The 13797-nt window shown below is 43.6% G+C and overlaps 1 protein-coding gene across 3 annotated transcripts in view; it reads right to left on the reverse strand.

The window, feature by feature from the left end:
- The window catches only part of KMO (kynurenine 3-monooxygenase), a 744737-nt gene that overhangs the window by 287947 nt on the left and 442993 nt on the right, over positions 1 to 13797 (reverse strand). For all 3 annotated transcript variants that reach the window (XM_083176397.1, XM_083176396.1, XM_083176395.1), the window contains 2 exons: positions 5272 to 5343; positions 4311 to 4432 (listed from right to left, as the gene is read on the reverse strand). In XM_083176397.1, coding sequence (XP_083032523.1) covers positions 4311 to 4432; positions 5272 to 5343 — 194 coding nt within the window. The remainder of the gene's footprint in view (positions 1 to 4310; positions 4433 to 5271; positions 5344 to 13797) is intronic.

The following is a 13797-nucleotide window of genomic DNA, read 5'->3' on the forward strand; positions in this document are numbered from 1 at the left end:
CCCAGTGGATCTGATCAACGCAGAATCCCATTTTTTAGACGTAACAGAAAACCCATGTCTAGATTCTAATCCGACTCCTCCCACGACACAGGTAGCTCAACCTCTGAAAGAGAAGGTCCCTCTGCAGCCGCGGCCCCTTTAGGGGTTACCACCCGAGCAACAATTGGAGGCCCAAGAGGAGGGCCACGAGGCGCGGTGACCAAAGGAAGAGGCAGAGGCAGAGTGGGCAGACCGCCCAAGCCGAAATAAGTACAGTCTTTAACCTGTCATCGTATGAGCTCTCTCCTAGTGAGTTGAAGCTCTTAAGTAAAGGACTTTCATTTGTCCCGTCTAGCGGGTTTGAGCAATTACAGTGGGACATTGAAAAACATGCCCTGAACCGGGTGACACATTCCAGCACCCCCATTCGGGGCACACTTACAAAATTAGGCATCGCCTCAATTGCGAGTCTACGTTCGTTGTATACCAGATCATATGTCCATGTGGTCTGGTATACATCGGCAAGACCGAAAATAAGTTCAAAATTCGCATGACAGCTCATAGGTCTGCCATCCGCAATGCCCTGGTTGCCGGCCACAGCGACCAACCTGTGGCGCGGCACTTCGCCACTGCGGCGCACCCACTTAACAGTTTGCGGTATCGTATGATTGATACGATTGTTCCCTCCATCAGAGGAAGTAATCGGGGGCTGAAATTAATTCAGTGTGAAAACCGGTGGATAGCCCGGTTAGATGTCATTCAGCCAAAAGGGCTTAATGATTATATCTCCTATAGCTGCTTTCATTAATTTTTGCTGTTCCGCTTTATGAACAGTTTCAAAGTGTAAGGTCCTTCTAATGGGACAGCTGCTTGCTATGTGCTCTCTTTACATTTTTATAGGTACTGTTTTGTAAATATGCACGGTGTTTACGATGTATGTTATGTTTTTTTCCAGTATGTCCGCTTGTGTATCATCTGTTGCTAAGCAACTACGGCGCGCCTCCCGAGGAGGTAAGCACGCTGACGGCATGACATCATCGGCAGCGCGTCAGCGTCTCCCGGGCGTCACTGCACGGAGGCCGGCATCCCCCACGTGAGAGGCGGCGTCGACACAGGTATTTAAATGTTTATTGCACTTTTGTCTCACTGCTTGAAAACAGTTATAAACTGAAACGTTGCTTGACGACCCTTGCCTCCAGTGTTATATGTACCCGAGTGCCGCACCTTTCTGTCTCTGCATGCTATTACTTGTGAAGGCACCGGGCCAAGTATTTCTGCGTCACATGGAGTGCCGGACCTAAGGTTATTATATATATATATATATATATATATATATATATATATATATATATATATATACAGTATATATATATATTCAAAACTACCCATGAAATATTATATAAGAAAATACATTTTTCCTATCGTATACATTTTTGTTTACTTCAACTGTATTTATAATTGAACTTATATGTATATATAGTAAACTTTGATGATATTTATAATTTATACCGTACAGGTTCCAACTCAATTAGAATGTTCAGTCACTGAATATATAAAATAATAAGGCACTTTAGATAAAAGTTATATCTGGTACAAATGTACAATTGTAGCTGAATGGCTCAACTTACCGTGGTACTGAGACCCAGAACCTACGGCAGGGAGTCCTGTATGGGGGCATATGAGCCCGGTAAAAGATTAGCAGGCATGGGTGAGAGATGTGCTGGTTGTCAGTGCATACCGTACATCTGCAGGTCTCCCCCTGGTATGCATCCATCAGCACACGATTCCCCGCTGCAGACGCCGTGTCCCGGTGGAGAGGTCTGGGCATGGCCTATACAAGCAGGAGGGAAGCACAGGACCTGTCCCTTCTACCAGCATGCAGTATATATAAAAGCAGCTGAGCCAGTTACATGCTTCCTCCTCACTAGCATCATCTGCAGAGCCGGCCCTAGGCATAGGCAAACTAGGCAAACGCCTAGGACATTTGGAATGCCTAGGGGCACCAGCAGCTTCTGCTGATTAAAATGATATGCAGCATATTCTGTGTGTGAGTGAGGCTGTATCTGCATATGAATTCCGTATGCAGGTACAGCCACAGTCGCACACAGAATATAGGCATGCCGCATATCATTTTAATCATTGGAAGCTCCTTGTGTGTCTTGGTCACAGAACAATGCAAATAAAATGAATTTTCAGAAAAAAAAGGCACCCAACTTTAGCAGAACTGGCCAGGAGCTCCATGGATTATTGAGGCAAGATGTATGAGGAAACATCTGTATCCAAGCAGAGGCAATGGTCACAGTGTTAGCGGCTGTGCAAGTGCTGTTTGCGGGTAGGTTGGTTGTGCAATAGTGTTCGGCATATGTGTAAGGGGCATTATGTGTGTCATGTATAAATGCATTAATAATGTACGACATATGTGTAACAGGCATTATGTGTGTCATGTGTATAAGGGCATTAATGATGTGCAACATACAGATGGAGCCAGCTTTATCTTTGCCCGGCGCGCGCTAGAGATTCCTCTCTGGCGTGCGCCGGCAATAGACACTGGGATGCGCATGCGTCTCACGCGCACGTGCGTCCCACTACCACGGCAGCTGGGCAGCGTCACCCTGCCCGTCTCCGCTTCAGGGAGACGCTGCCCAGTTCGGGGGGGGGGTCAGGGAGGGGAGGTGGACCGGTGGCGATGGCGGGGGAGGCAGCAGGGTCCCCCGTCAAGCTCCATTGCCACGGGGCTTGTGAGCATCTCGTGCACGCACGCCCCTGGCGGTAGCCGGTTGCCGGCAGTGGATGGCGGTAGAATCGCCGGCTCCATCTGTATGTGTAATGGGCATTATGTGGGGCATGTGTATAAGGGCATTAATAATGTGCAATTATCAGGGGTGATGAGAAAAAGGGGTAGGGGGTACAAATTACCCAGGATAAAGTCTGATGGCCCCCTCCACTTAAGTGACAGCAGCAGCTGCAGATCTTCTCCTCTGCCCACACACTGCTTTGTGCTGGGTTGCAGTGTGGCCATGGAGGTGCTTAAAATACAATATTTTCTCAGGATTTTTTTCTAAGGGTATAATGTGAATAACGTGAGGAGTAATATATATAAGGTAAAGTGGTACTACTGTGTGATGTAACGTGAATAAATGCATTAATCGCATGATATAATGTGAATAAAGTGTGTGCCATTATTTCCCAGCAAGAACACACCCCTGTTTGGGCTGCGCACCGAATGTGTGCACTGTTTCTATTTAAAATATTGCGGGTAGGAGCACCAAAATGATGACTGCTATGATGAGGGTTGATGGTGCTGGGAAAGGGGAGCAGGGTCAGAGGCGGAACTAGTGGTGGTGCTAGGGGGCGCCTGCCAAAATATTGCCTAGGGCGTAATTTAGGCTAGGGCTGGCTCTGATCATCTGCAGCCTTCTACCCCTACTGGCAAATGGCCACAAATGTCCTGGTGCCTCCACCCTCAATGCCGAGGGACTGTCTGGTGTAGGGTTGCCTACCCTCCTGGAATGGCCAGGAGGGTCCCAGAAATCGGGTCCCCCTCCCGGCCCACCAGAAAGGGGGGCAACCCTCCCGCATTTCCCTCAAAATGCCGCGATCACGCTAGACACATTGCCAATAGTGCAGCCCATCTGTGGATCCGCCACTGTGAGCTGGCTGCCCTCCCCCGGAGAGGGCAGCAATAAAGTCGGCAACTATGGTCTGGTGGTTCCTGCAGTACATTCATTTCTTGGTAATGGCTGCTACTTGTTGCTGAGTCCCAGGATGGCAAGTAACCTGGAGTTGTAACATAATTTATGCAGGGCTGTGTGTGCATGTATGTGGTATATAGCAGTTGCAGTGTATGGAGGAGGTTGCCCTGTATATATCAGAATCAGAATCAACTTTATTGGCCATGTGTGCTTGCGCACACTAGGAATTTTTCGTGGATTACAGTGCAACATCAAGCAGGGATGAAGGGGGTGGGGGAAATTACATATGTATGTGGGACTTTATGGAGGAGTATGGAGGTTCAGTGTGTATATGGGACAGTATATGTTGGAGGTACAAAATAGGGAAGAGGATGGGGTTGCAGTGTATATAGAAGCATTACTTGGTGGGGTGTGTGTCCGTGTCCCAAATGGCACTCCATTGGGTGCCCTCCAGTGTCTGTGCAGCAGCCCAATAGAGGTGAGGAGCAGTGTTAGCTTTTCATATGTATAGATTACAGTATACAGTGCTCTCTCAAATAAGTTCCCCTTCATTGATATTATAAAACAAAATGACAAGGATGATTAGTACTGTATATTAATTGTAAACTGTTATAAATAAAAATTCCAAAAAAATCTTACTGTCCAATTAAATCTACAGAGTCTGGAAAATGTGTCTTGAAGAAATCCAATACTTGGTCTTCTGTACAGAGTTTGTCAAAGTCTTCAAATGGCATAAACAGAGTGCATGTAAAAGTTTTATCCTGGGGACATAAAATATAGTTTAAGTAGGTAAAGGTGCAAAATTTATTACCTAAACATAGTAAACAAAATGTCTCAAAACTCCAGAATTCTGTTTAATTATGACTTTTTCAGTATCTAAATTTAAAAAAGGCTGATTGTATTTATCACACTGTAAGGCAGATGTACTAAACCTTGGAGAGTGATAAAGTATCGACCAGTCAGCTCCTGTCATTTTCCAAACACAGCCTGTAGCATGGCAGTTAGGAGCTGATTGGCTGGTATTTTATTTCTCTCCACTGTATAAATTTCCAAGGCTTAGTACACTAGATTCTGCCTAATGGACCTCTGTACAGACACACACCACGGCTCCCACCAGCAGATGCCACTCTCACCAGCTGTTTCTGCTGTGTCATTGGCTGTTTTCCAGAGAGCTGTATGAGTACAACAACTCCTGTGTGAGTAATAACCACACCCTCTAACACCCCCTCCCCTTTTTATAATCCAGCCCTGGTGTCTGTCATTTTGATGGGCTTTTAACAGGTTTATACTATAACAGTACCAATTACATGCAGTCACATGTAGCATGGTTCCCAGAAAATGGTTAGACTTCATTTGAAATCAAAAGGTTATGGCCCATGGTTTGATTATACTGTATTAGGATATTGGACTAAGGTATGCCTATTTTCCTTTTATATAAACCAGACAGTATAATTGCTATAAACCTTCAAAATTAATTACTATTATGTTTAATCAGACATCAACAAATGTACCTCTAGAGAGCCTATTACAAATAAAGCTACTAATCACAACTACCAAAGCTCTACAAAATTAATAAACATAGATAAACTCAATCTCTTACCAAATTAGGCAGTGCAATCATCATAAATGTATTTCTTGGCCATATGTGCAAGTAGTTGGGTTCCATGGCAAACTAAAAAAAAAAAAGATATATATAATACATGCTACGCATTGCCCGCATCACCAGCAATCATGAAGCTCTGGATCAGGCTTTAGATGTTGTAGTGCATAGGTTTTTAGAACGGGGCTATGATTATAGACTCCTCAAGAAGCAGAAAACTGAAGTTCTTGCAATACCTCGCACAAAACTCTTAGCCAGCAAAAGTAAGGTAGATACTAAAAAGATCCCTTTTGTAACTACATTTTCATCCACCAGTGCAGCCCTACCGAGGGTTCTCAATGCCACCTGGCCACTGGTCACTAGTGATCGAGACCTTCCATGTTTCTCCCGGACATCTCTTATGTCTAGCTTTAAAAGGGGTCGCAACATCAGAGATTATGTTGTTAAAACGAATCTGATTCCCATGGTACCCATTTGCACACAAATTAAAGCCCCCGGCTGCTACCAATGCCCCACCTGTACAACTTGTCGACACATGGACACTGGTACGTATTTCCAACATCCCACATCTGGCCACAAGTACAAGATTAACCAGGTGGTGACCTACACCACACCATTTGTCGTTTACATTATCCAGTGTCCATGTCGTCTTTTGTATGTAGGCCAAACCAGTCGGCCTTTCCGAGAAAGGGCTGCGACACACCGCTCGGCCATTAAAAATTGCCTAGCGTGCAAAGATATAGACCAGCCAGTCGCCAGACACTTCCGGGCACACAATCATTCTCTGTCCCAGCTTAGACATCTCATTATAGAACATGTACCCATGCCAATCCGGGGGGGTGATCGACTGAGAAAGCTCCTCCAGTGGGAGACCCATTGGATCCATCTTTTGGACTCAATGGCCCCCCGCGGACTTAATGAAAAAACATCTTTAAATAGCTTCCTGTAAAAATGTTTTCCCTAACAGCCCTCCAGGTTTACAGTGGAATACGTGCACAATAAAACAAACATGGTGGTGCTCAATTCACGTTTATATTAAGTGAGTCCAAATGGATTCTAAGCAGTGTTTTAGGGGGTAAATATGATTATTCTACCCTGTATAGAAACTTGAGTTTACCGCAATATATGTACTATAGCTGGTGAGCAAAAAAATTTATATTTATGGGGAATAAAAAGTGAAAGATATTAATGGGAAAAATATGTGAATTTTTTTAAAAAAATGTGCAATATTAATAAAATGGCTTTATTAATAAAAACTACTGGGTTTAATATCATTGCCATAAACTCTGGAATTGAACACCTTTTGTGTCCATGAATACTTTGTTGGCATGTAAATTATGGAATACCCAAGGTATTAAATATTGTCAACTGTGTTGCACTAAAATTCAACCAAGGTGGATAACATAATTTATCCTTATTAACTATAGCTCTCCACTACGGCTGTTATTACTAGAATAAAGTGAGTGTATATACAGTTCTGGCCAGGTACATCGTGGTTTACAACGCGCTTTTGAGGGCTCTGACTCGCGAGTTGCAGATCGCGTTATGTCCTGCGTTATGTACCACGCCATGCAATACATAGTTTAACCACTGGGTGACTAATGCTCCACGTTAAGACTTTACGCTACGGATTTTTGCTAACCAGCCACTTTTCACTAGGGATTTTGTCCTTACTTTACGGACAGAGTATTTTGTATTTATTCGCAGACGCAGCTACGTACGGTCATTTATGTAATTGGTACAGAAGCCATGCTAACCTTTGCTATTGCTAGATGACTACTTAAATTATTGGAGGACCTACAGTATCATACAGTACTTTACACTACGGATTTTGTCCTTACTTTACGGACAGAGTTATTTTCTTTTATTCGCAGCCGCAGTGACGTACTGTATGGTCATGAACTGTATGTGATTGGTGCAGAAGCCATGCTAACCATCTGCCAGCAGTAAAATCACAGGCAATAGTGGCCTAGCGGGTAGAGGCACGGCTTCACTATCTCAGTATCAGTAGTTCGATCCTCAGTTGGTTACATTATATTTTTATTTTTGAAACGTTCTTTTTTTTTTTTTTTTAACCAATACAGGTACTGTACTGTAGTTACAGTAGTTGGTGCTTATCAAATTCTTTCGGACTTTTCCACAAACAAAAATTCACAATGGCAGGCATCCATGTACACGATAGTTAATACCCATACTGTACATACTGTACGGCGCTACAGAGAACGGTTTTTTTTCGCAAAATAGATTTAGCTTTTCAGGTAAAACTCCTTGCCTTGAGGACCGTGTTTCGGGATAAAATTCGCTAACCTTTGCTAACCAGTCACTTTTCACTACGGATCTTGTCCTTAGTTTACGGACAGTTTGTACAGTATTTATTCGCAGAAGCAGCTACGTACGGTCATTTATATAATTGGTACAGAAGCCATGCTAACCTTTGCTATTGCTGGATGACTACTTAAAACATTATTTGAGGACCTACAGTATCATACTGTACTTTACACTACGGATTTTGTCCTTACTTTACGGACAGAGTTATTTTCTTTTATTCGCAGCCGCAGTGACGTACAGTACTGGATGGTCATAAACTGTATTTGATTGGTGCAGAAGCCATGCTAACCATCTGCCTGCAGTCAAATCACAGGCAATAGTGGCCTAGCGGGTAAAGGCATGGCTTCTCTATCTCAGTATTAGTAGATCGATCCTCAGTTTGTTACATTACTGTATATTTTTATTTTTTAAACGTTCTTTTTTTTTTTTTAAACTAATACAGGTACTGTAGTTACAGTAGTTGGTGCTTATCAAATTCTTTCGGACTTTTCCACAAACAAAAATTCACAATGGCAGGCCTCCATGTACACGATAGTTAATACCCATACTGTACATACTGCGCTACAGAGAACGGTTTTTTTCGCAAAATAAATTTAGCTTTTCAGGTAAAACTCCTTGCCTTGAGGACCGTGTTTCGGGATAAAATTCGCTAACCTTTGCTAACCAGTCACTTTTCACTACGGATCTTGTCCTTAGTTTACGGACAGTTTGTACAGTATTTATTCGCAGAAGCAGCTACGTACGGTCATTTATGTAATTGGTACAGAAGCCATGCTAACCTTTGCTATTGCTGGATGACTACTTAAAACATTATTTGAGGACCTACAGTATCATACTTTACACTACGGATTTTGTCCTTACTTTACGGACAGAGTTATTTTCTTTTATTCGCAGTAACTACAGTACAGTACCTGTATTGGTTTAAAAAAAAAAAAAAAGAACGTTTCAAAAATAAAAATATAATGTAACCAACTGAGGATCGAACTACTGATACTGAGATAGTGAAGCCGTGCCTCTACCCGCTAGGCCACTATTGCTTGTGATTTTACTTTTGGCAGATGGTTAGCATGGCTTCTGCACCAATCACATACAGTTCATGACCATACAGTAGTCACTGCGGCTGCGAATAAAAGAAAATAACTCTGTCCGTAAAGTAAGGACAAAATCCGTAGTGTAAAGTATGATACTGTAGGTCCTCAAATAATGTTTTAAGTAGTCATCCAGCAATAGCAAAGGTTAGCATGGCTTCTGTACCAATTACATAAATGACCGTACGTAGCTGCTTCTGCGAATAAATACTGTACAAACTGTCCGTAAAGTAAGGACAAAATCCGTAGTGAAAAGTCGTGGCGGCCACTGTTTTGTAGAAGAGATTTTTACGCATGCGCTGTACTGTTTGGGAAAAGTGACATCTGGTGGTCAATGAGTGTAAGTGCAGGTTACATTTACAAGATTACGTTACGTTATAACGCGATCTATAACGGGACTATAGCGCAAGGAGCAGGCGCGATCCAGGCGCGATTTGCATGGCGCACTTTATGCGCAACGCAGCCACGATGTACCTGGCCAGAACTGTATAAGAAAACTGGAATAAAAAATAAAAAAAATGAAGTGAAAAATTGGAAGAGGAGAAAAAGAAACAAGGAACATAAAATATCCTTAAATAGTAAGGAGATACAGGGTACATGTTCATTGCTTCAGATGACCTGAGGAAGCCAGGAATACTGATAGAGGCAATCGTTCATTCAGTCCGTTGGGGCTTGCAGAATTTAGCTTGTGTATCCACTTGGCTTCCAGCTTTAAAAGACTACCGTTTCTGTCCTCTCCACGTATGGATTGGGGGATATTGTCTTAGGTCAGACAATCTGTGTTATGTCATTTGGAAGTGTTTTGCCACTGGTTGATCCGGGGTGTCCTTCTTTTTGCATGTGAGGGTCTGTTGGATTTCCAACCTATGTAAGGCCATACGGTCACTCATGGGCCTGATGGTTTTTCCCATGTAGAGTAAATCGCAAGGGCATTTGATGACATACACTATGTAAGACGATAAACAATTCAGCACATGTTCGATGGGAAATGATTTGCTGTTGCTGGGGTGTATAAAGCTGGGGCCAGTGAGCATGTTTTGACAGGTGGTGCACTTTACACATTTGTAGCACCCAACTTGTTTTGTCAAGAAGTTGGTAGGTCTGGATGTCTGTTCGCTGAAGCCTGTGATGTCATTGTGTACGATAGTTTCTCTGATACTCCTGCCTTTGGTATAACACAGCATTGGTTTCTTGTCTTTCTATCCCGGTAAGCTTTTATCAGTTTTCACAATGGGCCACAAAGCGTTGGTTGCCCTAGGTAAAATAGCGCTTGCTGTGTGTAGTCTAGTTACAAAAGGCAGTCGGATCTGTTTCTCCTCTCTTGGATTTGGATTTAATAGACTCTCCCGATCCAACATCAGGACTTCGTTTTTGACTTGGCATAATTCTTTGTATTTGTATCCTCTCTCTTTGAATTTCACCATCATATTTTTCAAGGCTCCTGGTAAGTTGTTAGAGTCACTGATGATTCTGGCTGCTCTGATCATTTGTGAACGCGGCAGGGCTGCCTTTAAAGGGCGTGAATGGAAGCTGTTGTACTTCAAAATCGTTTTTTTATCTCTGGGTTTGACAAAGAGATGATTATTTTCACCGTTACATCTAAATAGTCGACTTTTTCTCTGGAACTCTGGTGGGTTAACTTAATAAGTGAATGTCTTCCATTGATGTTTTCTATAAGCGTTGTTAGCTATTCTGATGTACCTCCCGATAACACAAACAGGTCAACTATATAGCGCGTTAATAGAATGACCTTGTCAGCCACTGGGGGGTCATTGAGGAACATCTCTTTCTCATGTTTGTACATGAAGATGTTCACGAAGGATGGTGATATGGAACTCCCCATAGCGCATCCTGACTTTTGCCTCCTAAAACAGTGCTTAGAATCCATTTGGACTCACTTAATATAAACATGAATTGAGCAACACCATGTTTGTTTTATTATGCACATATTCCACTGTAACCTTCTACTCCCCTTTCCCGTTATCTGCACAGCGCAGCCGGGACCTGTAGATACAGGAGAGCTGCACTGTTGCCATGGCCACCAGACAAGCTTGCACTCCAAGAGCGCTCCACAGCAGCCGGAGAAGTACATCACTTCCAGGCAACCACAAGTTCCGGTTTCCTGTGGCAGTGTCCCGGCCAGCGTGAGCAGCGGGGAGGGAGGAGAAGGAGACCATACACTGTATTTAAGGTATGTTATTTGCTATTTTTAATTGTTACGCTACTTCACCTTGAAAAAGGAGCGTTGGTGCTCCGAAATGTTGGGGCCTTATTCAGATCATTCGCACGCAGTTCCGATGTTGCCCATCTGCGCATGCGCAGACGGGTATCTGCGCATGTGCAGGCATATGGTGCATGCACCCATGGCGACCTTTCGGGTTGCCGGGTGCACGCACCCATGGCAGCGAGGGGGGGGGGCGGAGATGGGCGGGGAGCGCCGGGCTGCTCCATCACCATATGGGAACGCCCAGCGTTCCATGGGCGTTCCCAAGAGAACGCTGGGCGTTCTCATGGAAATGAGGCAGTGACGCGGGTGTGGGGGGCGGGTGGCTGACATCACTGGATGTCAGCTGCCCGGCCGTATCCACGCCAGCGTGCACGTATATATACGCAACTGAAAAGTCACTTATATATGCGTGCACGCTAAACATCATTCGATGGTCGGTGACCATCGAATGATGTGGGCGGACACCCCAGCAAAGCGAATGGATGGTTATGCAAAACATCCATTCGCTGCTGTGAGGACGAAGCCATACTTTGCTGCGGCGTGCGTTCGCCGGGTGGGATTTGGTGGACTCGCAAGGCTGCGAATTCGCAGCCTTGCAAATCAACCTGGATAACCCCCTTGGTGCAAAAAGAGGGGGGGTGAGCAATTGCACTGGCAGTGTTTATAAGGTAACCCCTTGTTTCAATCAATATTCATAGACTTTATTATGTGGGGTGTGCTGTCACTTCAACAGTAATTTGAGCAATAACAAGGGAAGAGAAGAAAGACTGTTCTGTGGTTCAGCTCCTATCAGATGCGCCCTCTGTGAGTGGATACTGTAACGCCCAATACATCAATCAAAATACATTTCATGGGGGAAGGGGACATGGGGATATTTCACACACTAAGTGTGTCTGGTCAACGCGTGTGTCGCCACCAGCTTCATCAGGACCAAAGCCTTTTAGGGCGTTACAATATCCACTCATAGAGGGCGCATCTGATAGGAGCTGTGGGGTCAGAACCTCTCAAGACTCAGATGTGATTACAGCACGCCAGTGCAGATACAGCACCCGGCCGGTGCGTCCCTCTGTTAGGCGCAGTGTCAAGTGGCGGAGCGCGACGCGGGTCTGCGAGTTGGAGAATCACAGCCTCACCACTGACTGTGATCTCCCCACAGACACCGACACACTACCAGCACAGCCGGGAACAGTGGCATACGTACAAGCCTCTTTCCCTGCGGAGAGGAACCAAACAAATGGCGGAGAACACTAACAGCCGATTTGTGTTCCCAATATCAGATCTAACGGGTACATTTTAGATGTGAAATACGGCACGTATACTACCAGCCGGCCCCGTAGTCTGTTATTATTTAAGACTGTGCTACACACTGCGCAATATCTGTGCAGATACTAAGCGGCAACCCTTTTTTTGATGTTTAAAAGGACCAAACAGACATATTTACTTTGCTGTCCTAATTTATCTGCACAGTCCTTGGGAGCAATCTGTGTTATAAACTAATATTAAACAAAAGTAACTTAATTAAGTGAAAATTGTAACAGATTTGTTCTTTTCATGAGTGGGTACACACTGTAAGATATACAGCGACACGCACCTAATCTAGCAATTACACTGGGAACAGGACATTGGGGTTCAATTTGAGAGGATCTATATCCCCTTTTTTAAAAACACTTTGTTTCTTCCTCTTTGCCTCCTTGACAATTGTTTTTATATGTCTCAAATCTTAAAATAAACAATTAAAGGTTACATTTTATTAATTTTTCTTGTCCTAACAGTGCGTCACGTACATAACAGTCTTTCTTCTCTTCCCTTGTTATAACCCCGTTGGTGTGTTACACTTTTGAATATATTTTTCTGAAAAAAGTTCCTTGGAGTGCCGCGATTTCCTTTACTATATATATATATATATATATATATCGTCAGGGCACTCCTCTAGTCTGCTCTGGAGAGTATTAAGAATGGGAAGAATTGGAGGAGGGGTTGCAATATATGTGAAAAAAGGTATAAAGACTACCTTAATACAAAGGATTGATGAAAAAACTGAGGCCCTTTGGGTGACCATAGAAACAGGGGAGAAGGCGATTTTTCGTATAGGGGTGATCTACAGACCACCAGGTCAGGAAGAGGAACTTGACAAGAGCCTATTGCAGGACATCAATAAAATGGCATTAAAAGGAGAGGTGATAATCATGGGAGACTTTAATCTACCTGATGTAAACTGGGAGCTGCCTGTTGCAAGTTCCACCAGAAGAAGGGACATGCTGAATTCCTTGCAAGGAGCATCCCTCCAGCAATTGGTGAGGGAGCCCACTCGTAAGGACGCAATATTAGACTTAATACTTACAAATGGTGACAGAATATCTGACATAAATGTGGGTGAAAACCTGGGATCCAGTGACCATCAAGCAGTATGGTTCAAAATAAAGACAGAGACTGACTCATCGCACACAAAAACAAAGGTGTTAGATTTTAGGAAGGCTGATTTTGTAGAGATGGGAAACTCTGTAAGGGATTCTTTGGCAGAGTGGAAGAACTTGGAAGGAGTGCAGGATAAGTGGGAAAAATTAAAAAGTGCAATTCTAAAAGCAACAGAACTTTGTGTCAAAAGAGTTAGGAAAAACACACGAAAAAGGAAGCCATTGTGGTTTGCAAAAGAAGTAGCAAGTATTGTGAAAGCAAAAAAGTTGGCCTTTAAGAAATTTAAGCAGACGCAGAAAAATAAGGACAAAGAGGTGTATCTTGTTAGACAGAAGGAGGCTAAGAAGGTAATCAGATGTGCAAAAGCACAGGCTGAAGAGAAAATTGCCCAATCAGTGGGTAATGGGGGGAAAACTTTTTTTAGGTATAAAAGTGAAAGGAGAAAAACAAAAAGTGGAATAATAAGAC

This window comes from Crinia signifera, chromosome 3 (genome assembly GCF_055691185.1).
Source record: "Crinia signifera chromosome 3, ASM5569118v1, whole genome shotgun sequence".
Classification (NCBI taxonomy): domain Eukaryota; kingdom Metazoa; phylum Chordata; class Amphibia; order Anura; family Myobatrachidae; genus Crinia; species Crinia signifera.